General features: G+C 42.7%; 1 protein-coding gene across 6 annotated transcripts in view; it reads right to left on the bottom strand.

Annotated features, from left to right (window-relative positions):
- The window catches only part of LOC124862348 (histone deacetylase 5-like), a 290,249-nt gene that overhangs the window by 104,598 nt on the left and 166,861 nt on the right, over positions 1-18,790 (bottom strand). For all 6 annotated transcript variants that reach the window (XR_007036907.1, XR_007036905.1, XR_007036906.1 and 3 more), the window contains exons 10-15: positions 12,387-12,503; positions 11,895-12,006; positions 1,531-1,641; positions 1,253-1,410; positions 1,056-1,171; positions 772-967 (exon numbers count right to left, since the gene is read on the bottom strand). Coding sequence is in view for 2 of the 6 variants with exons in the window: in XM_047356209.1 (XP_047212165.1) it covers positions 772-967; positions 1,056-1,171; positions 1,253-1,410; positions 1,531-1,641; positions 11,895-12,006; positions 12,387-12,503 (810 nt within the window). In the remaining 4 variants the exon portion in view is untranslated. The remainder of the gene's footprint in view (positions 1-771; positions 968-1,055; positions 1,172-1,252; positions 1,411-1,530; positions 1,642-11,894; positions 12,007-12,386; positions 12,504-18,790) is intronic.

The following is an 18,790-nucleotide window of genomic DNA, read 5'->3' as shown; positions in this document are numbered from 1 at the left end:
ACCTCAGCAGTGCCACAGGCTGATTGCCTCCATGCCACGCCGCATTGAAGCAGTCATTTCTGCAAAAGGATTCCCGACCAAGTATTGAGTGCATAACTGTACATGATTATTTGAAGGTTGACGTTTTTTGTATTAAAAACACTTTTCTTTTATTGGTCGGATGAAATATGCTAATTTTGTGAGATAGGAATTTTGGGTTTTCATGAGCTGTATGCCAAAATCATCCGTATTAAGACAATAAAAAACCTGAAATATTTCAGTTAGTGTGCAATGAATCTAAAATATATGAATGTTAAATTTTCATCATGACATTATGGAAAATAATGAACTTTATCACAATATGCTAATATTTTGAGAAGGACCTGTAATGACCTATATTAACAGAACTATGTAAACATAACAAAAATACCCTCGGCCCCCAGGACTGAAGAATGGATGAGAGAAAAGACAGGATTGAAATTGGAAGGTAGAAAGGAAGGAAGGAAATGGAAAAGGAAAAAACGACTGAAATAGGGAAGGAAATGAGAAATTAGAGAAAGGATGGATGGATGGATCTGTAGACGATGGGACAGGTAATACAGTACAGAAAGAAACAAATATGTTTGATCATCTATCATCTTTTTTCCTTTTTAACCATACCTGGAAAATCCCTAAACAAAATTCTATTCTTTTCCAGAATTTCCCAGACTGCATGGAAATCCTGATTATCCAAGGGTTGGTAATGAAAGAGCATGTTCAGATCCCACAGAAAAGCTGTGCTTTTGCACCAACCTGCATATAGCTGCCCCTTTCCTCTTCCTCGCCCTCCCTTAGCTGAAGGACATCATCATCCTCCTCGTCTTCATCCAGCTCACTCTCTGTGCTCTCGCCTTTGACATGCATAATCCTGGGCTCCTCCTCCCTCTTTATATTCACGCCCATTTGCTCAGATAAATGGCTGCTGTCATGTGATCCCTCCTTCTGCAATCTGAATGAAAAACACAGCAGACTCTTATAATTAAAAATATTCAATTAGAGACAGATTTTAGTTTGGAAGCAAAAAGCTTTTCCTGCACCTGTTAGGACCCGCCCCTTCATCTTCCTGCATGTCATTGGTCTCTGTTAGCTCCTCCTCTGTCTCCTCAGGGTGAGTGGGTGGCGGTCTAGGGAGGTCTCCGCCCTTCGATAACATCTACAAACCACATGTTTTGTTACTGTGCAGAACCACGAAAGGTCATGTTTGTGGGGAGGAAGTGAGTGTAAACCTGTTTACCTTGTAGTGTTTCTCAAGAAAGTGCTGGTGCTGCTGTTGGACCACCAGCTGTTGCAGGGCCTGGGGTGACTGTGGTAAAGGTGCGCTTTGTGTGCGAGCCAACGGTCTATGGCGGGGCAGCTTGTTGACTGGCCGCTTTCCGGTGGTTACGCCTCTCTCTGCAGTAACCAGTGGTGATTGATTGTACATAGGTAGTAAGTGTGAAGGGTCACAGTACAAACACAGTAAGGATTGTCTATATTTGTGCAAATGTTATCATAGTTTTGTGGTTGTTTTACCTAGCAAAGCAGTCTGTTGTCTGGCCTGCTCTAGCAGGAGGACATGTTGCAACAACGAGGAATGAGCTGAATGAGAGGTTGGAGTGGAAGTCTCCACTTCATGTGCAGCACCTTTAAAGGAACCAGATAACTTTAGGTTACTTTTGTAAGCCCGGTTCACTGAGTAGCATGAGTGAATGTCTCACATTGGGAACACCCTCGGCATGACCTCACCAGAAGCTCCCATTACATTACGCCAGCCAGGATTGTTTGGAAATAAGCCTGTCAGTGTCAGAGAGGGCAGGGTCCCCCTATTTATAGGGCTGTCCCTGACAGTTTATTCAAAAACGTTCAGGCAGCAGTGATCCAATGGGCAAGCTGTTGTTTTGACACCGGTTTCAAGTTATTCCGAAAGAGGCAAACTGACCTGAGTGCGCATGTGCACCCTGCTTCAACGTGATGTATTTCCACCTTGAGTGGCTAGTCGCTCTGGCTAGATGCTTACAGAATATTCAGATTGGCAAGTTTACATGACACATTTTTAGTCTGATCAACTGTTTTTTTCCGATTACCTATGTCCATAGAAATGCTACAATCCAATTATTTTTATGTTTTTTAATCCGAATACATTTTAATCCAGTTGTGAAATTTAGTTTATGTAAACAAGCTTCAGTTGGATTATAATTTAATTCCAATCCTGTCCAAACCAAGCAGAATATTCCGACTGACACGACACACTTTAAGTCCGATCGGCCGTTTATTCCGATTACTTATGTCCATGTAAACGTAGTGAATGACATTCTAAGGGAGCTCCACAGATTGCAGATTGAACCACTCACGGGCCAAGCCCACAGAGCCAGTCTTTCTGGGTGGGGATGAAATATTTGTCCTCGTGGCTGAGACAGCAGATCCCTGCGTGCAGGAAGAACGCCATGGCTCCTCCCAGTGGAGCTGTGTTATTTCCGCTAACCTGTGCTTCGCTGGCCAATGGGGTGCAATGAGGATCAGTGTCAGGCCTTCTGCTCCTACCCTGGCTAGTGCTGGTGAAATGAGAGCTATTGGGGGAAACACATAGAGTGGAGCAGGAAGCCAGCTGTGGGCTAGTGTGTCCACCCCCAGAGATGCGTTCTGATCGAACGCAGAGATGCTCTGGATGGAGTTTCCACTCTGTACACAGAGGATTCCCTCTGAGGAGAAGGTCTGCTCCACAGTTCAGTACACCTGGGACGTGAGTGGCCCACAGAGACAAAAAATGTCTGCTGCTCCAAATGATTAATTTGTGAGTCAGCCTGTGGAGCCTCGGTGACCTCAGACCTCTCTGACTGGTGACATAAGCCACCACAGTGTAGCTGTCAAGCAGGGATTTCACTCTGTCCACTGTTAGTATCACTCTGGACTGAACTGAGTTCAGGGAGAGACCTTTAAAGAACATTTGTGGAGAAGGAATTCAGGACACTCTTCTCCATATTTATCCTTAAGTGCTGTATTAATACAACTGTGTGGTCTGCAGTTTCTTGGTGGGAGGACGAGGCAATCAGCCAGTTGTCCATGTACATCACCATTCGGATGCCCCGCCTCCTGAGCGGACCTACAGCAGCATCTGTGCACTTCACAAACACTCTCAGGCTCAGACACAGTCCAAAGAGAAGGGCAAGGTATTTGTAACAGTTTACCCGAATGCAAATCTGAGATATTTTCTGTGTGGTGGGTATATGGGGACGTGGAAATAAGCCTGCTTAAGGTCGATTGATGTAAACCAATCGGCGGAACTTAGGAAGTGCCGCAGGGAGGAGTGACTTTGTATTTTCTCAGATGCTTGTTCAGCGCCTGGAGGTCTAAAATTGCGTGCAACCGCCGTCCGCCTTTCTTCAGCACAAGGAAATAGCTTCAAAAACACGGAAATTTCCTTCTATAGGAAAACAGAGACGTCCCCTTGTCCTTTTGACTGAATCACTTCCCTGAAGCATGGGGGGGAGGGTCTGAGTCTGTGCATTTTTTTTTACAAGGACTGGTTTTCACTGTCTGTTAAATGCAGGCTGAGAGCATCGCCTTCTGCTGCAAAAAGCTCCGTCTTGCATTGCAAGAGCAAGTGGAGAGAAGCGATCCCTGCTCACTCCCTCCATCCAGGGAGGAGGTAAGTCCAGCCGCTTCCTCCTGCTTATCACCTGAGTAAGAGGTGTGAGGTCACTAGTCAGGGTGAGAACCTTCAGGCTTCCTTTGTCACTGGGCATTGGAGGCAGAGGGTTTCTGTGGTGCCTGTGCACCCTATTGCGCCTTTGATAGGTGAGAGGAAAGGGAGCTGCAACCTGGGCAAAGGTTTGATGCTGGGGGGCGGGGCCGTGGTCCCAGTGACAAAAGTACGTGTGGAGAGACACAGCTTCAAGGCTCTACCATCCCTTTTCTTCTCCTTCTACCTTTTTTTGCATTGACGGGACTGCTGCCTAGAAAAGTCCCTGGGGTGTGATGGGGTTGTCCAGGAGGTCCTCTTTCTCTTTAGTGGAAAGCATGGTGAGGTTCAGCCACCTGGCTGTCGCCTGTAGAACCATAAGCCCCATAGTTCTGCCCAGAGCCTGGATTGCCACTTTCTGGAGGTGAAGGCGGTGATCCGTTATGATGCACACTTCCTCCCATAACACAGTGTCAGGTGAAGCGGTCATCTGCTTCTCAAGTTCCACCTGATAAGCCATCAACAGAGACGAGGTGTTCAGAGCACGGACTAAACGCATTGGTGGCTCCATAGGACTTATTATCAGGGAATACAGCGGGCCGGACTTGGGACTGTCCACGGACATTTCAGGTGGCAGCAGGTCCACAGAATCAAGCATTTCTCCCCAACGTGGCCCAGCCATTGCGTCGGTGGTCCTGTACGGATGCTGTAGAAGCCAACACTGGGTTGCTGCTGGACAATGTTGACTGACAGGCCAGACGGCGACAGAGCACCTTGAGGGAGAACCGGCTGCAGTGCGAGCACTCTTCGCCAGACTCAAAAGCAGCTTAGGTGTGTTTCAGACCAAGACACACCACATAAGACAGGTGGGTATCCCGGCTTCAAATTTTATTGCCAAATGGGCACGTTTGTGCCTGTGAGCTCTCCTCAGCTTTTGTGGAAGACTGGGCAGTCTCCATGTTTAAAGGAAATTCGATTGTAATGCTACGAAAAACTAGCTGGTGACATCTAAGCCAGGTGTGCTTGTACAGCAGGAGTATTGCTACTCTATAATGGCCAACCGTAACGTGGGGTGTTGACCCTTCCGTTCTTTTTACTCTGTTAGCGGTATTTTTACCAAGGCAACAGCTACTCTCTGTGATACTGAACAAACCCCAAGCAAAGTGTTCAGTGACTGAGCTAGCACACATGTCTATGGACAGTTTAGCTAGGCTCCGAAGAGGGGCAGTATCTGTGGGAAAGTTGGTTGGAACCTCTGCTCATTGCGAGAAGAGGGCTTTTGAAAAAACTGTCATTGCAGTGATAGCCCTATAAATAGGGGGAGGGACCCTGCCATCTCTGGCACTGACAGGCTTATTCCCAACCAATCCTGGCTGGCAAAATGTAATAGGAGCTTCTGATGAGGTCACACCAAGGGCATTCCCGATGTGAGACATGAAACAAATGACATGAAAGAGAATTCATTTTAATTCAAATTCAATTAAATTCACATTCAAAAATACTTTATTCTTTCCAAAGGGAAATTAATTGTTGTTGTAGCTCATTTTATACAGATTTCTTCAAAGAGCTGATGGCTGTGGTCAGGAAGGATCTCCTGTACCGGTCTTACAGCAGATCTGCAGAAGCCTCTGACTGACGACACTCTGTTGAGTTTACAACAGTCTCATGAAGAAGATGCTCAAGGTTCTGCATAATGTTCTTCCTTCTATGAAGAATCCTTCTTTGCACATGATCTCCAGATGTTCCAGAGGAGTCCCCTAGAACAGAGCCAACCTTCTTTATTAGCTTGTTGAGATGTTTGAAGTCCTTGGTGCTCTGATGCTGCTACCCCAGCAGATGATGGCAGAAGAGATCATACTCTCCACAACAGACTTATAAAAGATATGCAGCATCTTGCTGGAAACACTGAATGACCTAAGCTTCCTCAAGAAGTACAGTTTGCTCTGTCCCTTCTTGTAGATGGCTTCACAGTTGCATCTCTACTCCAGTCTGTTGTCCAGGTGAACACCAAGGTATTTATACTCCTCCACCACCTCCACCTCTTCTCCCATTAAGGAAATAGTGTTTGACATATTCCTGTTTCTTTTAAAATCTACAATCATTTTCTTTGTTTTATTCACGTTCAAAATGAGATGATTGTTTACACACCATGCCACAATGCAGTCCACCAGCTCCCTGTGCTCTTCTTGTCCATCTCTTGTACTGGAAGTCTGAGGTGTACAGAGTGAAAAGGAATGGTGAGTGTATAGGCCCCTGTGGTGCTCCTGTGTTGCTAACTACCTAGTTAGACACACAACCCTTTGGTGTCACAAACGGTGGTCTATTTGTCAGGTAGTCCTTGATCCAGGAGATTGTTAAGGCCTCCACCTGTGTCTTCTGGAGTTTCTGACAAAGCAAATGAGGTTGAATTGTGTTAAATGCACTTGAGAGATCATTGAGAGCCAGCTGGCTATGTCCAGATGACAGTGGGTTTGTTGAAGCAGGTGTATGATGGCATCTTCAACTCCACAGCGATAACCAAACCAAAGGGGGTCCTGATAGTTTGCTTAGTCAGGTGGGCCAATGGGAGTCTCTCTAGGACCTTCATAATGTGGGATGTCAGGGCAACATGTCCATAGTCATTGAGGACTGATGGCTTATTTCTGAAATTAACCTAGTTCATTGGCTGTGTCCAGGCATCAATCGGTCTGATCTTCCTTCTGCTTGAAGCCTGTGATCTTCTTCATCCCTGACAACACATCTCTGATATTGTTTTGCTGGAGCTTGCTCTCCAGCTTCTTTTTGTACACCTCCTTGCTTTCTCTTATCTTGACTTTAAGTTTATTCTGTATACTCCTCAACAATTCCCTGTCTTCCTCTCTGAAGGCTCTTTTTTTCTTGTTCAGCAGGTTCTTCAGGTCACTGGTGATTCAGGGTTTGTCATTGGGAAGGCATCTCAAAGGTCTGATGGGGATGGTGTTATCCACACAGAAGTTTATATAGTCGGTTACACATTCAGTCATGGCATTGATGTCCTCTCCATGTGGTTGGCACAGTGCATCCCAGTCTGTAGCCTCAAAGCAACCTCGCAGGGCTTTGTCAGCTTCCTGTGACCATCTTCTTTATTACAGGTTGCCTCTGAACAACGGAGCTTATACAGTACAGACCAAAAGTTTGGACACACCTTCTCATTCAAAGAGTTTTCTTTATTTCCATGACTGAATATTGTAGATTCACACTGAAGGCATCAAAACTATGAACTGTTGATGAGCTTTAAGAGGTAGTCACCTGAAATGCTTTTCACTTCACAGGTGTGCCCTGTCAGGTTTAATAAGTGGGATTTCAAGCCTTATAAATCGGGTTGGGACCATCAGTTGTGTTGTGCAGGAGGTGGATACAGTACACACCTGATAGTCCTACTGAATAGACTGTTAGAATTTGTATTATGGAAAGAAAAAAGCAGCTAAGTAAAGAAAAATGAGTGGCAATCATTACTTTAAGAAATTAAGGTCAGCCAGTCCGAACAATTGGGAAACCTTTGAAAGTGTCCCCAAGTGCAGTCGCAAAAACCATCAAGCGTTACAAAGAAACTGGCTCACATGAGAACCGCCCCAGGACAGGAAGACCATGAGTCACCTCTGCTGTGGATGATAAGTTCATTCGAGTTACCACCCTCAGAAATAGCAGGTTAACAGCAGCTCAGATTAGAGAACAGGTCAATGCCACACAGAGTTCTAGCAGCAGACACATCTCCAGAACAACTGTTAAGAGGAGACTGTGTGAATCAGGCCTTCATGGTAAAATAGCTGCTTGGAAACCACTGCTGAGGACAGGCAACAAGCAGAAGAGACTTGTTTGGGCTAAAGAACACAAGGAATGGACATTAGACCAGTGGAAATCTGTGCTTTGGTCTGATGAGTCCAAGTTTGAGATCTTTGGTTCCAACTACCGTGTCTTTGTGCGGCGCAGAAGAGATGAACGGATGGACTCTACATGCCTGGTTCCCACCATGAAGCATGGAGGAGGAGGTGTGATGGTGGGGGGTGCTTTGCTGGTGACAATGTTATTCAAAATTGAAGGCATACTGAACCAGCATGGCTACCACAGCATCTTGCAGCGGCATGGTATTCCATCTGGTTTGCGTTTAGTTGGACCATCATTTATTTTTCAACAGGACAATGACCCCAAACACAGAGCAACGCTTGTTAGAGGTTTAATGAGCGGTACGTTTAATTCTTATTTTACCTACTGAATTAATTTTAATTCCCTTTTTTTTTTTACTTTAATTTGTTTATTTCAATATATATATTTTTTGTTGTTCATTCTCTTTACAGAGGTAACGTTCATGGTAGGACAGATCCAATCCAGACCCGGACAACAACAACAACAGCGCAGAAATAAAGCTTGTCCGGCTGGCACAGGACCGTCGTAATAAAGCGTCATCCTCAACGGTTTTGGCTGCATGCCAGACCCTATTACAGAAACTGTCCAGTGATATCAAGGTGATTCTCAACTGATCCCTGTGGCGTTTTTTTTGTTTTGTTTTTTTGGTTCGTTTGGTCCGGTTTGCGTTTAGTTGGACCATCATTTATTTTTCAACAGGACAATGACCCCAAACACACCTCCAGGCTGTGTAAGGGCTATTTGACCAAGAAGGAGAGTGATGGGTTGCTGCGCCACATGACCTGGCCTCCATAGTCACCGGACCTGAACCCAATCGAGATGGTTTGAGGTGAGCTGGACCGCAGAGTGAAGGCAAAAGGGCCAACAAGTGCTAAGCATCTCTGGGAACTCCTTGAAGACTGTTGGAAAACCATTTCAGGTGACTACCTCTTTAAGCTCATCAACAGAATGCCAAGAGTGTAATCAAAGCCAAAGGTGGCTACTTTGAAGAACCTGGAATATACAGGTCCTTCTCAAAATATTAGCATATTGTGATAAAGTTCATTATTTTCCATAATGTCATGATGAAAATTTAACATTCATATATTTTAGATTCATTGCACACTAACTGAAATATTTCAGGTCTTTTATTGTCCTAATACGGATGATTTTGGCATACAGCTCATGAAAACCCAAAATTCCTATCTCACAAAATTAGCATATTTCATCCGACCAATAAAAGAAAAGTGTTTTTAATACAAAAAACGTCAACCTTCAAATGATCATGTACAGTTATGCACTCAATACTTGGTCGGGAATCCTTTTGCAGAAATGACTGCTTCAATGCGGCGTGGCATGGAGGCAATCAGCCTGTGGCACTGCTGAGGTCTTATGGAGGCCCAGGATGCGTTGATAGCGGCCTTTAGCTCATCCAGAGTGTTGGGTCTTGAGTCTCTCAACGTTCTCTTCACAATATCCCACAGATTCTCTATGGGGTTCAGGTCAGGAGAGTTGGCAGGCCAATTGAGCACAGTGATACCATGGTCAGTAAACCATTTACCAGTGGTTTTGGCACTGTGAGCAGGTGCCAGGTCGTGCTGAAAAATGAAATCTTCATCTCCATAAAGCTTTTCAGCAGATGGAAGCATGAAGTGCTCCAAAATCTCCTGATAGCTAGCTGCATTGACCCTGCCCTTGATAAAACACAGTGGACCAACACCAGCAGCTGACACGGCACCCCAGACCATCACTGACTGTGGGTACTTGACACTGGACTTCTGGCATTTTGGCATTTCCTTCTCCCCAGTCTTCCTCCAGACTCTGGCACCTTGATTTCCGAATGACATGCAGAATTTGCTTTCATCCGAAAAAAGTACTTTGGACCACTGAGCAACAGTCCATTGCTGCTTCTCTGCTGCTCAGGTCAGGTGCTTCTGCCGCTGTTTCTGGTTCAAAAGCGGCTTGACCTGGGGAATGCGGCACCTGTAGCCCATTTCCTGCACACGCCTGTGCACGGTGGCTCTGGATGTTTCTACTCCAGACTCAGTCCACTGCTTCCGCAGGTCCCCCAAGGTCTGGAATCGGCCCTTCTCCACAATCTTCCTCAGGGTCCGGTCACCTCTTCTCGTTGTGCAGCGTTTTCTGCCACACTTTTTCCTTCCCACAGACTTCCCACTGAGGTGCCTTGATACAGCACTCTGGGAACAGCCTATTCGTTCAGAAATTTCTTTCTGTGTCTTACCCTCTTGCTTGAGGGTGTCAATAGTGGCCTTCTGGACAGCATTCAGGTCAGCAGTCTTACCCATGATTGGGGTTTTGAGTGATGAACCAGGCTGGGAGTTTTAAAGGCCTCAGGAATCTTTTGCAGGTGTTTAGAGTTAACTCGTTGATTCAGATGATTAGGTTCATAGCTCGTTTAGAGACCCTTTTAATGATATGCTAATTTTGTGAGATAGGAATTTTGGGTTTTCATGAGCTGTATGCCAAAATCATCCGTATTAAGACAATAAAGACCTGAAATATTTCAGTTAGTGTGCAATGAATCTAAAATATATGAATGTTAAATTTTCATCATGACATTATGGAAAATAATGAACTTTATCACAATATGCTAATATTTTGAGAAGGACCTGTAAGACATATTATCAGTTGTCTCACACTTTTTTGTTCAGTATATAATTCCACGTGTTAATTCATAGTTTTGATGCCTTCGGTGTGAATATACAATTTTCACAGTCATGAAAATAAAGAAAACTGAATGGGAAGGTGTGTCCAAACTTTTGGTCTGTACTGTATTTCAAGCAGAGAAAAACAAGATTGTGACCTGATTTGCCTAGAGGAGGTCTTGCTTTAGAGATGTACGAGTCCTTGACATTTGCATAAAACAAATAAAACGTTTTGTTTTTCTTTGGTAGAGCAGCTGACAAACTGTTCAAACATTGGAAGTATAGCAGAGAGTGAAGCATGGTTAAAATCACTAGATAATGCCACAAACGCATTGGGGTGTTGTGTCTGTAGCTTAGCAACAACTAAGCGGATGGCATCACTTGCAGTGTCGGCAACAGCTAAAGGTGGAAACATATACTGTTGCCGAAATAACACTGGTGAATTCTCTGGATGAATAATATGGACAAAAACCTATTGCTAACTGTAATGGAAAATTCTTTTAAATTGCTCTGATCTTTCCTTCTCCTCTCTCATTTGATTCTGTGTTTTATCACTCAGAGGTGACCTTCCATCTACCTCTCTCCTCTGACCTCTGTTTTATTAGTGTTTAGTACTTAAGAGGAGATGACCTCTAAATTTATTATCAGAAGGTTTATGGTTAAACATTCCCTGAAGGGTTATGTCCCGAGAAAGAACAGATGGGTGTTCTCCTAAATGACTTTGTTACCTCTGACCCGGGGAGGGTCTAGGAACCATAAAACTAAACTCTTTGAAGTTGAGACAACACCCTCATTTTGCTATAAATATGATTTGTACTTTGTGTTCGTTGCTCTGTTCATCTGACTTGCTCAGTGACAGAGTCTTCAAATGCTGACAAGCCTTTGAATAAAACTTTTATAAGATAAAGTCCGGTCTTTCTCTTGTTTAATGAGTTAATTAACAGTTCAATATCTGGACTGAAGAGATGACACTTCTCAGTAACATGTCCTGGATTACACCATCTATTGGTCGTAAGGCACAGCCAGTCCACCTCTTTTGCATTTGCCGCTCCTCATTAAATCTCAATCTGCTCATATGGATAGAAAGCCTGGCAAAAAGACGCTGGAGGATATGATCCTGCAGCCACGTCTCAATGAAACACATAATATTGCATTCCTGGTACTCTGGCTGGGTCCTTTGTAGGGCTTGGAGTTCATCCAACTTGTTTCCCAACAATCCGACACTGCCCATCAGAATCAATGAAAGAGATTATTTGAACTTCTTCCTTCTCTCTCTTCTCTTTGTTTCTGCTCTGCACCCACTGTGCCTTCTTTTCAACTCATCAAGGATTTGAGGTTGTAGATGAAGTATTATTTGAGTTTTTGAGATATTAATCAGCTGCTCCCGGTTGTAACAAACAACCCCATTGCCGGTGACGCATTGGTGACGCATCATAATAAATGTCCAAAAGTAAAAAAAGTATCAGCAAAAATCCTTCCAGCTGCACAGCATCTGATACCAATAATCATCCAAAAAAGTATTAAAAACATTATTTCAAAAAATATGCATTAATACTTTTCATAGTTACAAGAAGTTGGAGAAATATTCCAACTAAAATAGGAAAGAAATTAGAAAAGGTTGAGGGTGTGTGAATACTTTTACAAGGGACTGTAGATACTGATCACATGGTTAAATTGTGTGTAAATCTTACCTGCTGAAAGGGAAGAAGTGGAGAGAAACTTTCCTGTTAGAGCTCCGCCCCCTCGTAAGGATTGGATAGCCTGACGCTCTGTCTCTTGCTGGGTGGACAGGTTCTGTGGTGCCTGGGATGGAGTGGGTGGGTAGCAACAGGTGCACCACACAGAGAAATTTGCATGCAGTTTTGCATTAGCCAAAATGTTCACTGCAAGTCATCCTTGATGTCACACTGAGTTGTAGTTAAAGGAAAGTTAACTGCGTTAACTATTACAAAGAAATAAACAACTAAGGTTACACCTAAGTTGCTTTTTGATGTCAGCTAGTCAATTCACGGAGCCTCACAGATAAAACTAAAACTAAACATACAAATTATTTCACTATGAGAAAATTATAGAATAGAATAGAATACAAAATCCTTTGTGGTGCTTGTCCCAAGTACAACGAAATTGCTAAAAAAGGTTATCTGGTCTGTGCATAGAGCAACATGTAGTTAACATTGACTTACTGTGATGTGTGTGTTGGCAGGGAGTCCTAGAGAGATATTGGGCAAGGAGGGTGAGGTGTAGAGACTAAGAGGACTCAATGTTCCATCGCCACCCAGTGTCTGATGGAGAGATCTCAGCTGCAAGACAAACGCAGGAAATTTAAATCCAAAACAAGAACCTTAAACCGTTTTGTTTCTAATTTTGGTGACACTGTACTGAATGGAATGTATATTTTTGACAAAATATACAGTAAATTCATCCATCTTTAAAGATATAAATGTAACTGTTTGTATCCCCCAAAAATTTCATACTATGGAGCTCATTGTAAAATAATATTTTATTATTTGTGTGTCGTTGTTTGGGAACTTTTATATCAACATAAATTTGAAAATGACAATGTTTAAGATAAAACTTTAAAACCAGAAAAGCTTTAGGTTTAGGATAAAAGTTCATGTTGTGGGGCGCCGCGGCTGGTGGTGTGGGGGTTAAGCGTGCGACCATATGTATAGAGGCTATAGTCCTCGATACGGCCATCCCGGGTTCGAGTCCCGGACCTGCTAACCTTTGCTGAATGTCTCCCCCTCTCTCTGCCCCTCTTTCCTGTCCACCTACTGTTAAAAAATGAAAAATAAAGGCATCTAGTGCTGAAAAAAGAAAAAAAGTTAATGTTGTCTTGGGTCAAAGTCCACACCAAAGACAAACATCAGTCATTGTTCATAAAGTTTGACAGGCACAGCTACAGAGAGAAGCTACCTGATTATTTTGCAAAAGAACAAAAAATTAAGAAAAACCAAAATGTCCGAAAACGAAACATGTTTTCACAGTAATTAGGGTTAAGGTGAGAATCTTTATCATCTAGGGGAGTCTTTAGAGTACCGCTGTTGCTCCTTTAACCTCTTAAGCCCAAAGGGGTTTTGTGAAGTTTGAGCTCAAAATAACATGCGCAAATCTAACTGAATTTTTTTGAAAATTGACATACTCAATCTAAACAATCATTATGTTAACGATTATGTTTTTTAAATGGGACTGATAATTCTGGCATTCCTTTGCTACTGGTTGAGTAAAACCTGGGTGGATTGTGACAAAATGTATTTTTTGGAATCTGTGAGCTTTCTGCTTATAGCAAACATGCTGTTTGTGTGTGTAGAAGCCGTGTGGTGAACAGCTGAGACCAAGTTTAACGGTTACGTCATTTTGGGGAGTTTGTTTATTTTCTGATTCAACTTTTTTAACTGTTTTTGGTGTTTGTAGAAATGGTTTATATCAGCTTTTAGTCTAGATTTTACTATTTTTGTGGATACCACATATGTTTAAGTTTAACTAATGGAACTTGCAGTAAAGAAAGTAGAAGAAAACAAGAGTTAAATTCTGCCCCCATTACTGGGGGTTGGGCTTAAGAGCCTAAATAAAAAAGAAGCCAGTTGAAGTGGTTTTGCCATATGATCAGCCTCCTGGGAGCCTTCCTTTGGAGGTCGTTACCCCCTGCTGGATAACGGATGGATGGATGGCTAACTGTTTTGTCGTTTACTTATAATTCATAATGTCCAACAATGCTTGAGAAAATTGTGAGCAGAGCAGGGAACCCTATTGCTTTTCGTCGATTTTTTCATTATCTGTTCTTCTCCTCTAAGACATACCACAGCCCTGTTCTGCAAAAATTCTGTCCAGTTTGATTTGGTATGTGGATTTTGTACCTGCATCACTACACAAATACAAAAAGAGGGAGCTATTACAAAGGAAAATGCATTTGGGATTATGCCTCCCAAACTGTAAGTCCAAAACATAATATAACTTGTTCCTTGACTGATTTTGCCTCATGTGGCGGAAAAACTAGGAAGTCGGGAAGGCTTCCTGTCTTGCTAGATATTTGACTACAGCACAATAAAACTCACTGAAACCAAAACAATAGGACCCACCAGGTTCAAGTCCAACCGGCATAGAAATTTGCACGTACCGACTAGGAAGGAAAGTGAAAAACATTATCCAGGTGGACTTTTCAGTTTTTTCTTTATTGGACATTTATAAGCAAAAAAAAAAAATTGTACACTAGCTAGCAATACATTTTCCTTGGTCATAACTCTAAAGCCGTAAGAAATTTCAAAATGTCCTTTATAATGCAAATTACAAATATGATTCTGTGCATGTATACCGAAATTGGTGCCACTAGGGGGCGCTGTGATACATTTATAAGTTTATTACGCAAAAATGATTCATCGGGTTATCAACAAATCTTCCACATACCTTCGGAGTACAGCCCTTAGATGATATATTAAATATGGTAATAACTGACGTGAGTACTTATTAACTAAAGTTTTAAAATTCCTTCATCTGACTTCCAATTAAACAAATTGTCCAAAATTACCAAAAATATGCTTTTAGTCCTAATGAGCTTGGATTTATAGAATATATTCCTTGAATAAGTTTTTGATCTAACTTGTACACTTTAATCTATCAAAGTGCTTCACTCTAATTTTTCAGAAGCTTGTGTTTTCAAGAAATCTGTGAATCTCCCACAACCGCTTGACCTTGAACTTCACAACAATGTCACAATAAGGTTTAAATATTTTTTTTCTGCAATTCTTTGATGAAGAAACATCAAATAAATCCAGCATTAATAAAGCACCCATGCTCAACTGGTAATATTTTCAGAATTTCAGGACAAACTATTAATGAATTTTTGACGTTTCCATTAACCTATTGGAAATGCATTGCAAAAACGGAGAGGAGCTTTCAATTGTACTGGGTTTCAGTTCAATTCAAATTCAGTTTTTTTTACATATGACTTTTGCCAGTGTGTCAAGATTACCGCAAATGTTAATTTTAGAAGATTTCTGGACATAAACACAGCCGTTCGCCAATGTACAATGTAGTATATTGACATACTATCCTTGAGAAGAGGGATTTCCACTTTGTTTCTTAAGTCTGTGGAGGTGGTCTAGTGGTGTTGACGCTCGGTTTTGAAGCGGGAGGCGCAGGTCGATATACAACAGATATGTTTGTTGTATATCAGTAACATAAGCCAGCAAGAAATAATGCTGAGTCACTGCGCCTCAACCCTTGAACCAGGCAGGACAGCTGACAGAATGCACTGTGTGCTCACTGGCTAAATCCACCTTGCTCCTTGACACTGCGTCTCTGATCGGCTCTCAGAAAATGCATTGGATTTTGGTTGTCATGCGAACGAAGTCCTGTATGCTAGCAGAAGCTTTTTTAGCAACAGATTACCTCCTGAGTTAAGTTTTCAAAGTACTTTCTTGTCTATGAGCTCAAGCGTGTTTTGGTGTGCAAAGAGGTTGTTACAGGTCTGTGTGTGCAATGTTAGCAGCACCGTATGGTAGTCAGAGCGTAGCTAATGTTTAGGGCTGTTATCTATTCATTTAAGGAGAAAGTGGGATTCAGTTCAGTAAAGTTGGACAGATATTAACAGATTCGAGCTTCCACTGGCTGCACCTCTGCCTTGCCGTGCAGCTGCAGCTGACAAAGAAGATCAGTGTTTACAGTAAAAGTGTAAGTTTCCCTGATGAACTGGTGTTTTTTAAACATTGGCTTGTCAGAATGGCTAAGAGCCGGTCTAGTTTATTGGCGAGTTAGTTAATGAGAGCTAACTTTTACCAAACTTTGAAATTAATCAGAATTACAGGCCGTAGAACAACTATTAGCATCGCGGCTAATGTCTATAATGGAAATCCTCTGTTTTCTTTCGTTCTGATTATTTATTTTTGGAAACACAAATTTCTCATAGTGGATATAACTGATTTTGTTGGACGACTGTATTGGATGCTCTTCAACTGGAAGGATTTTTCCTAATACCTTTCTACTTTTGGACATTTGTTATGATGCATTACAATGGCAACATGATTAATATCTCAAAACCTCAAATAATACTTCAAATACAAATCCTTGATGAGTTGAAAAGGAGACGCCATGGATGCAGAGCAGGAGCAAAGAGAAGAGAGAGAAGGAGGAAGTTCAAATCATCTCTTCCATCAATTATGATGGGCAAACAAGTTGAATGAACTCCAAGCCAGCTCCAACTCCAAAGGACCCAGCCAGCGTATCGGGAATGCAGAATTATGTGTGTCACTGAGACATGGTTGCAGGATCATATTCTCCAGCGTCTCTCTGTCTGGCTTTCTGACCATACGAGTAGACAGAGATTTAATGAGGCAAACGTAGAGAAGGTGGACTGGCAGTACTTGTGAACAATAGATGGTGTCATCCAGGACATGTTACTGTGAAGTGTCATCTCTGCAGTCCAGATATTGAACTGTTAGCAGTAAGTTTTAGTCCATATTATTTATCCAGAGAGTTCACCAGTGTTGTTTCGGCAACAGTTTACGTTCCACCTTTAGCTGTTGCCAACACTGCATGTGATGCCATTAGCTCAGTTGTTGTTAAGCTACAGTCAGAAAACCCCAATGTGTTTGTGGCAATATCTAGTGATTTCAACCATGCTTCACTCTCTGATACACTTCCAATGTTTCAACAGTTTGTCAGCTGCTCTACCAGAGAAAACAAAACATTGGATTTGTTTTACAGCAAGACCTCCTCTAAGCAAATCAGACCACAATCTTGTTTTTCTCTGCTCGAAATATAACCCCCTTGTTCAGTGACAACCTGTAATAAGATCACAGGGTTCAAGCAGAAGGATGATCAGACCGATGGACTTCTGGACAGAGCCAATGAACTGAACACATTCTTCAATGGGTTCAATTCAGAAACAAGCTCAGCATCCTCCTCTCCTGCTCACAGCCAAACAGACATCCCACCCTCCTTTGACCCACAGCTTTCCTGTCACACATCAAATGTTTTATCTTCCACATCAGCCATAGATCCTTCTGCTTCCACATGTTTGCCTTCAACCAAATCAGAAGATGCTGATGCTCCCTTTTGCCTTCCTCTTCCACCTGTGTGTCTCAAGAAGTCAGGTGAAGAGGCAACTGGAGAGATTTAACCGGAATAAGGCTGCAGGTCCAGATGTTGTCAGCACTAGAGTCCTGAAGGCCTGTACAGTGGGATTCTGAATCACCTCTTCGATCTTAGCCTGGCCCAGAAGAAGGTTCCAGTGTTGTAGAAGAACTCCTGTCTTGTTCCGGTACCAAAGAAAACTCACCCACTCAATGACTATAGACCTGTTGCCCTGACATCCCACATCATGAAGGTCCTAGAGAGACTCCTGTTGGTCCACCTGAGTAAGCAAACAGTAAACCATCAGGACCCCCTTCAGTTTGCTTATCGCTATGGAGTTGGAGTTGAAGATGCCATCATACACCTGCATCAACAAACCTACTGTCATCTGGACAAAGCCAGCAGCACTGTGATGATCATGTTCTTTGATTTCTCCAGTGCATTTAATACAATCCAACCTGATTTACTTTGTCAGAAACTCTAGAAGACTCTGGTGGAGGCCTCAACAATCTCCTATATCAAAGAAACAGAAACAGGAATAGGTCAAACACTATTTCCATCATGGGAGAAGAGGTGGAGGTGGTGGAGGAGAATAAATACCTCGGTGTTCACCTGGACAACAGACTGGTGTGGAGATGCAACTGTGAAGCCATCTACAAGAAGGGACCAGACTGTACTTCTTGAGGAAGCTTAGGACCTTCAGTGTTTGCACCAAGATGCTGCATATCTTTTATAAGTGTGTTGTGGAAAGTGTGATCTCTTCTGCCATCATCTGCTGGGGTAGCAGCATCAGAGCCAAGGACCTAAAAAAGCTGAACAAGCTAATAAAGAAGGCTCTGTTCTGGGGTCTCCTCTGGAGATCATTTTGCAAAGAAGGATTTTTCATAAAATGAAGAACATTATGGAGAACCCTGAGCATCCTCGCCATGAGACTGACGTACAACAACAGTGTCTTCAGTCAAGAAAAACAACAGCCGTTCGTCGGAAAACAAACATTCGTTGCCATTTCCTGCGTGTCTCACGGGACGATGCATTGGAGGCGCATATCTGGAGAGAGAAAAGCTCACAGGCAAACTTTTGCTCCACACGGCCATTCCTGGAAGAGCTTGAAAGCTGGAAATCTGTCTGATACAAGATGGTCAGAAGATTCATTTACCGATCGAAGACCACACCGACACCTGGCGCAGGTGAAAACCCACAGAGGTTTGTGTCCTGGGAAATGAATTTCTTCCTTGTGGATTAAGTTGACTAAACGGTTCTTTGTATTTTCCCCTCTTGGACGGATGACACGTTTACCGTTATTTATTTATTTGTTTTTGAGTTGATCATGGACGCGTGATCCCCCCTCGCTTTTCTTCAGACCTGACCCATCCTCAAACATGGGGGGAGAAGTAATCAACGTCAAAGTAATTTCGTTCTTTTTTTTATTAAATTGGATAGGTGCATTTAGAATTCTGGGCAGAATGAGGCACAGTTAAGGTGATTTAGAATCACCATTAGTTAATCCAAGGTATCA

The sequence above is a fragment of the Girardinichthys multiradiatus genome, chromosome X (assembly GCF_021462225.1).
Source record: "Girardinichthys multiradiatus isolate DD_20200921_A chromosome X, DD_fGirMul_XY1, whole genome shotgun sequence".
Lineage (NCBI taxonomy): Eukaryota > Metazoa > Chordata > Actinopteri > Cyprinodontiformes > Goodeidae > Girardinichthys > Girardinichthys multiradiatus.
This window is presented reverse-complemented; position numbering and strand designations above follow the sequence as displayed.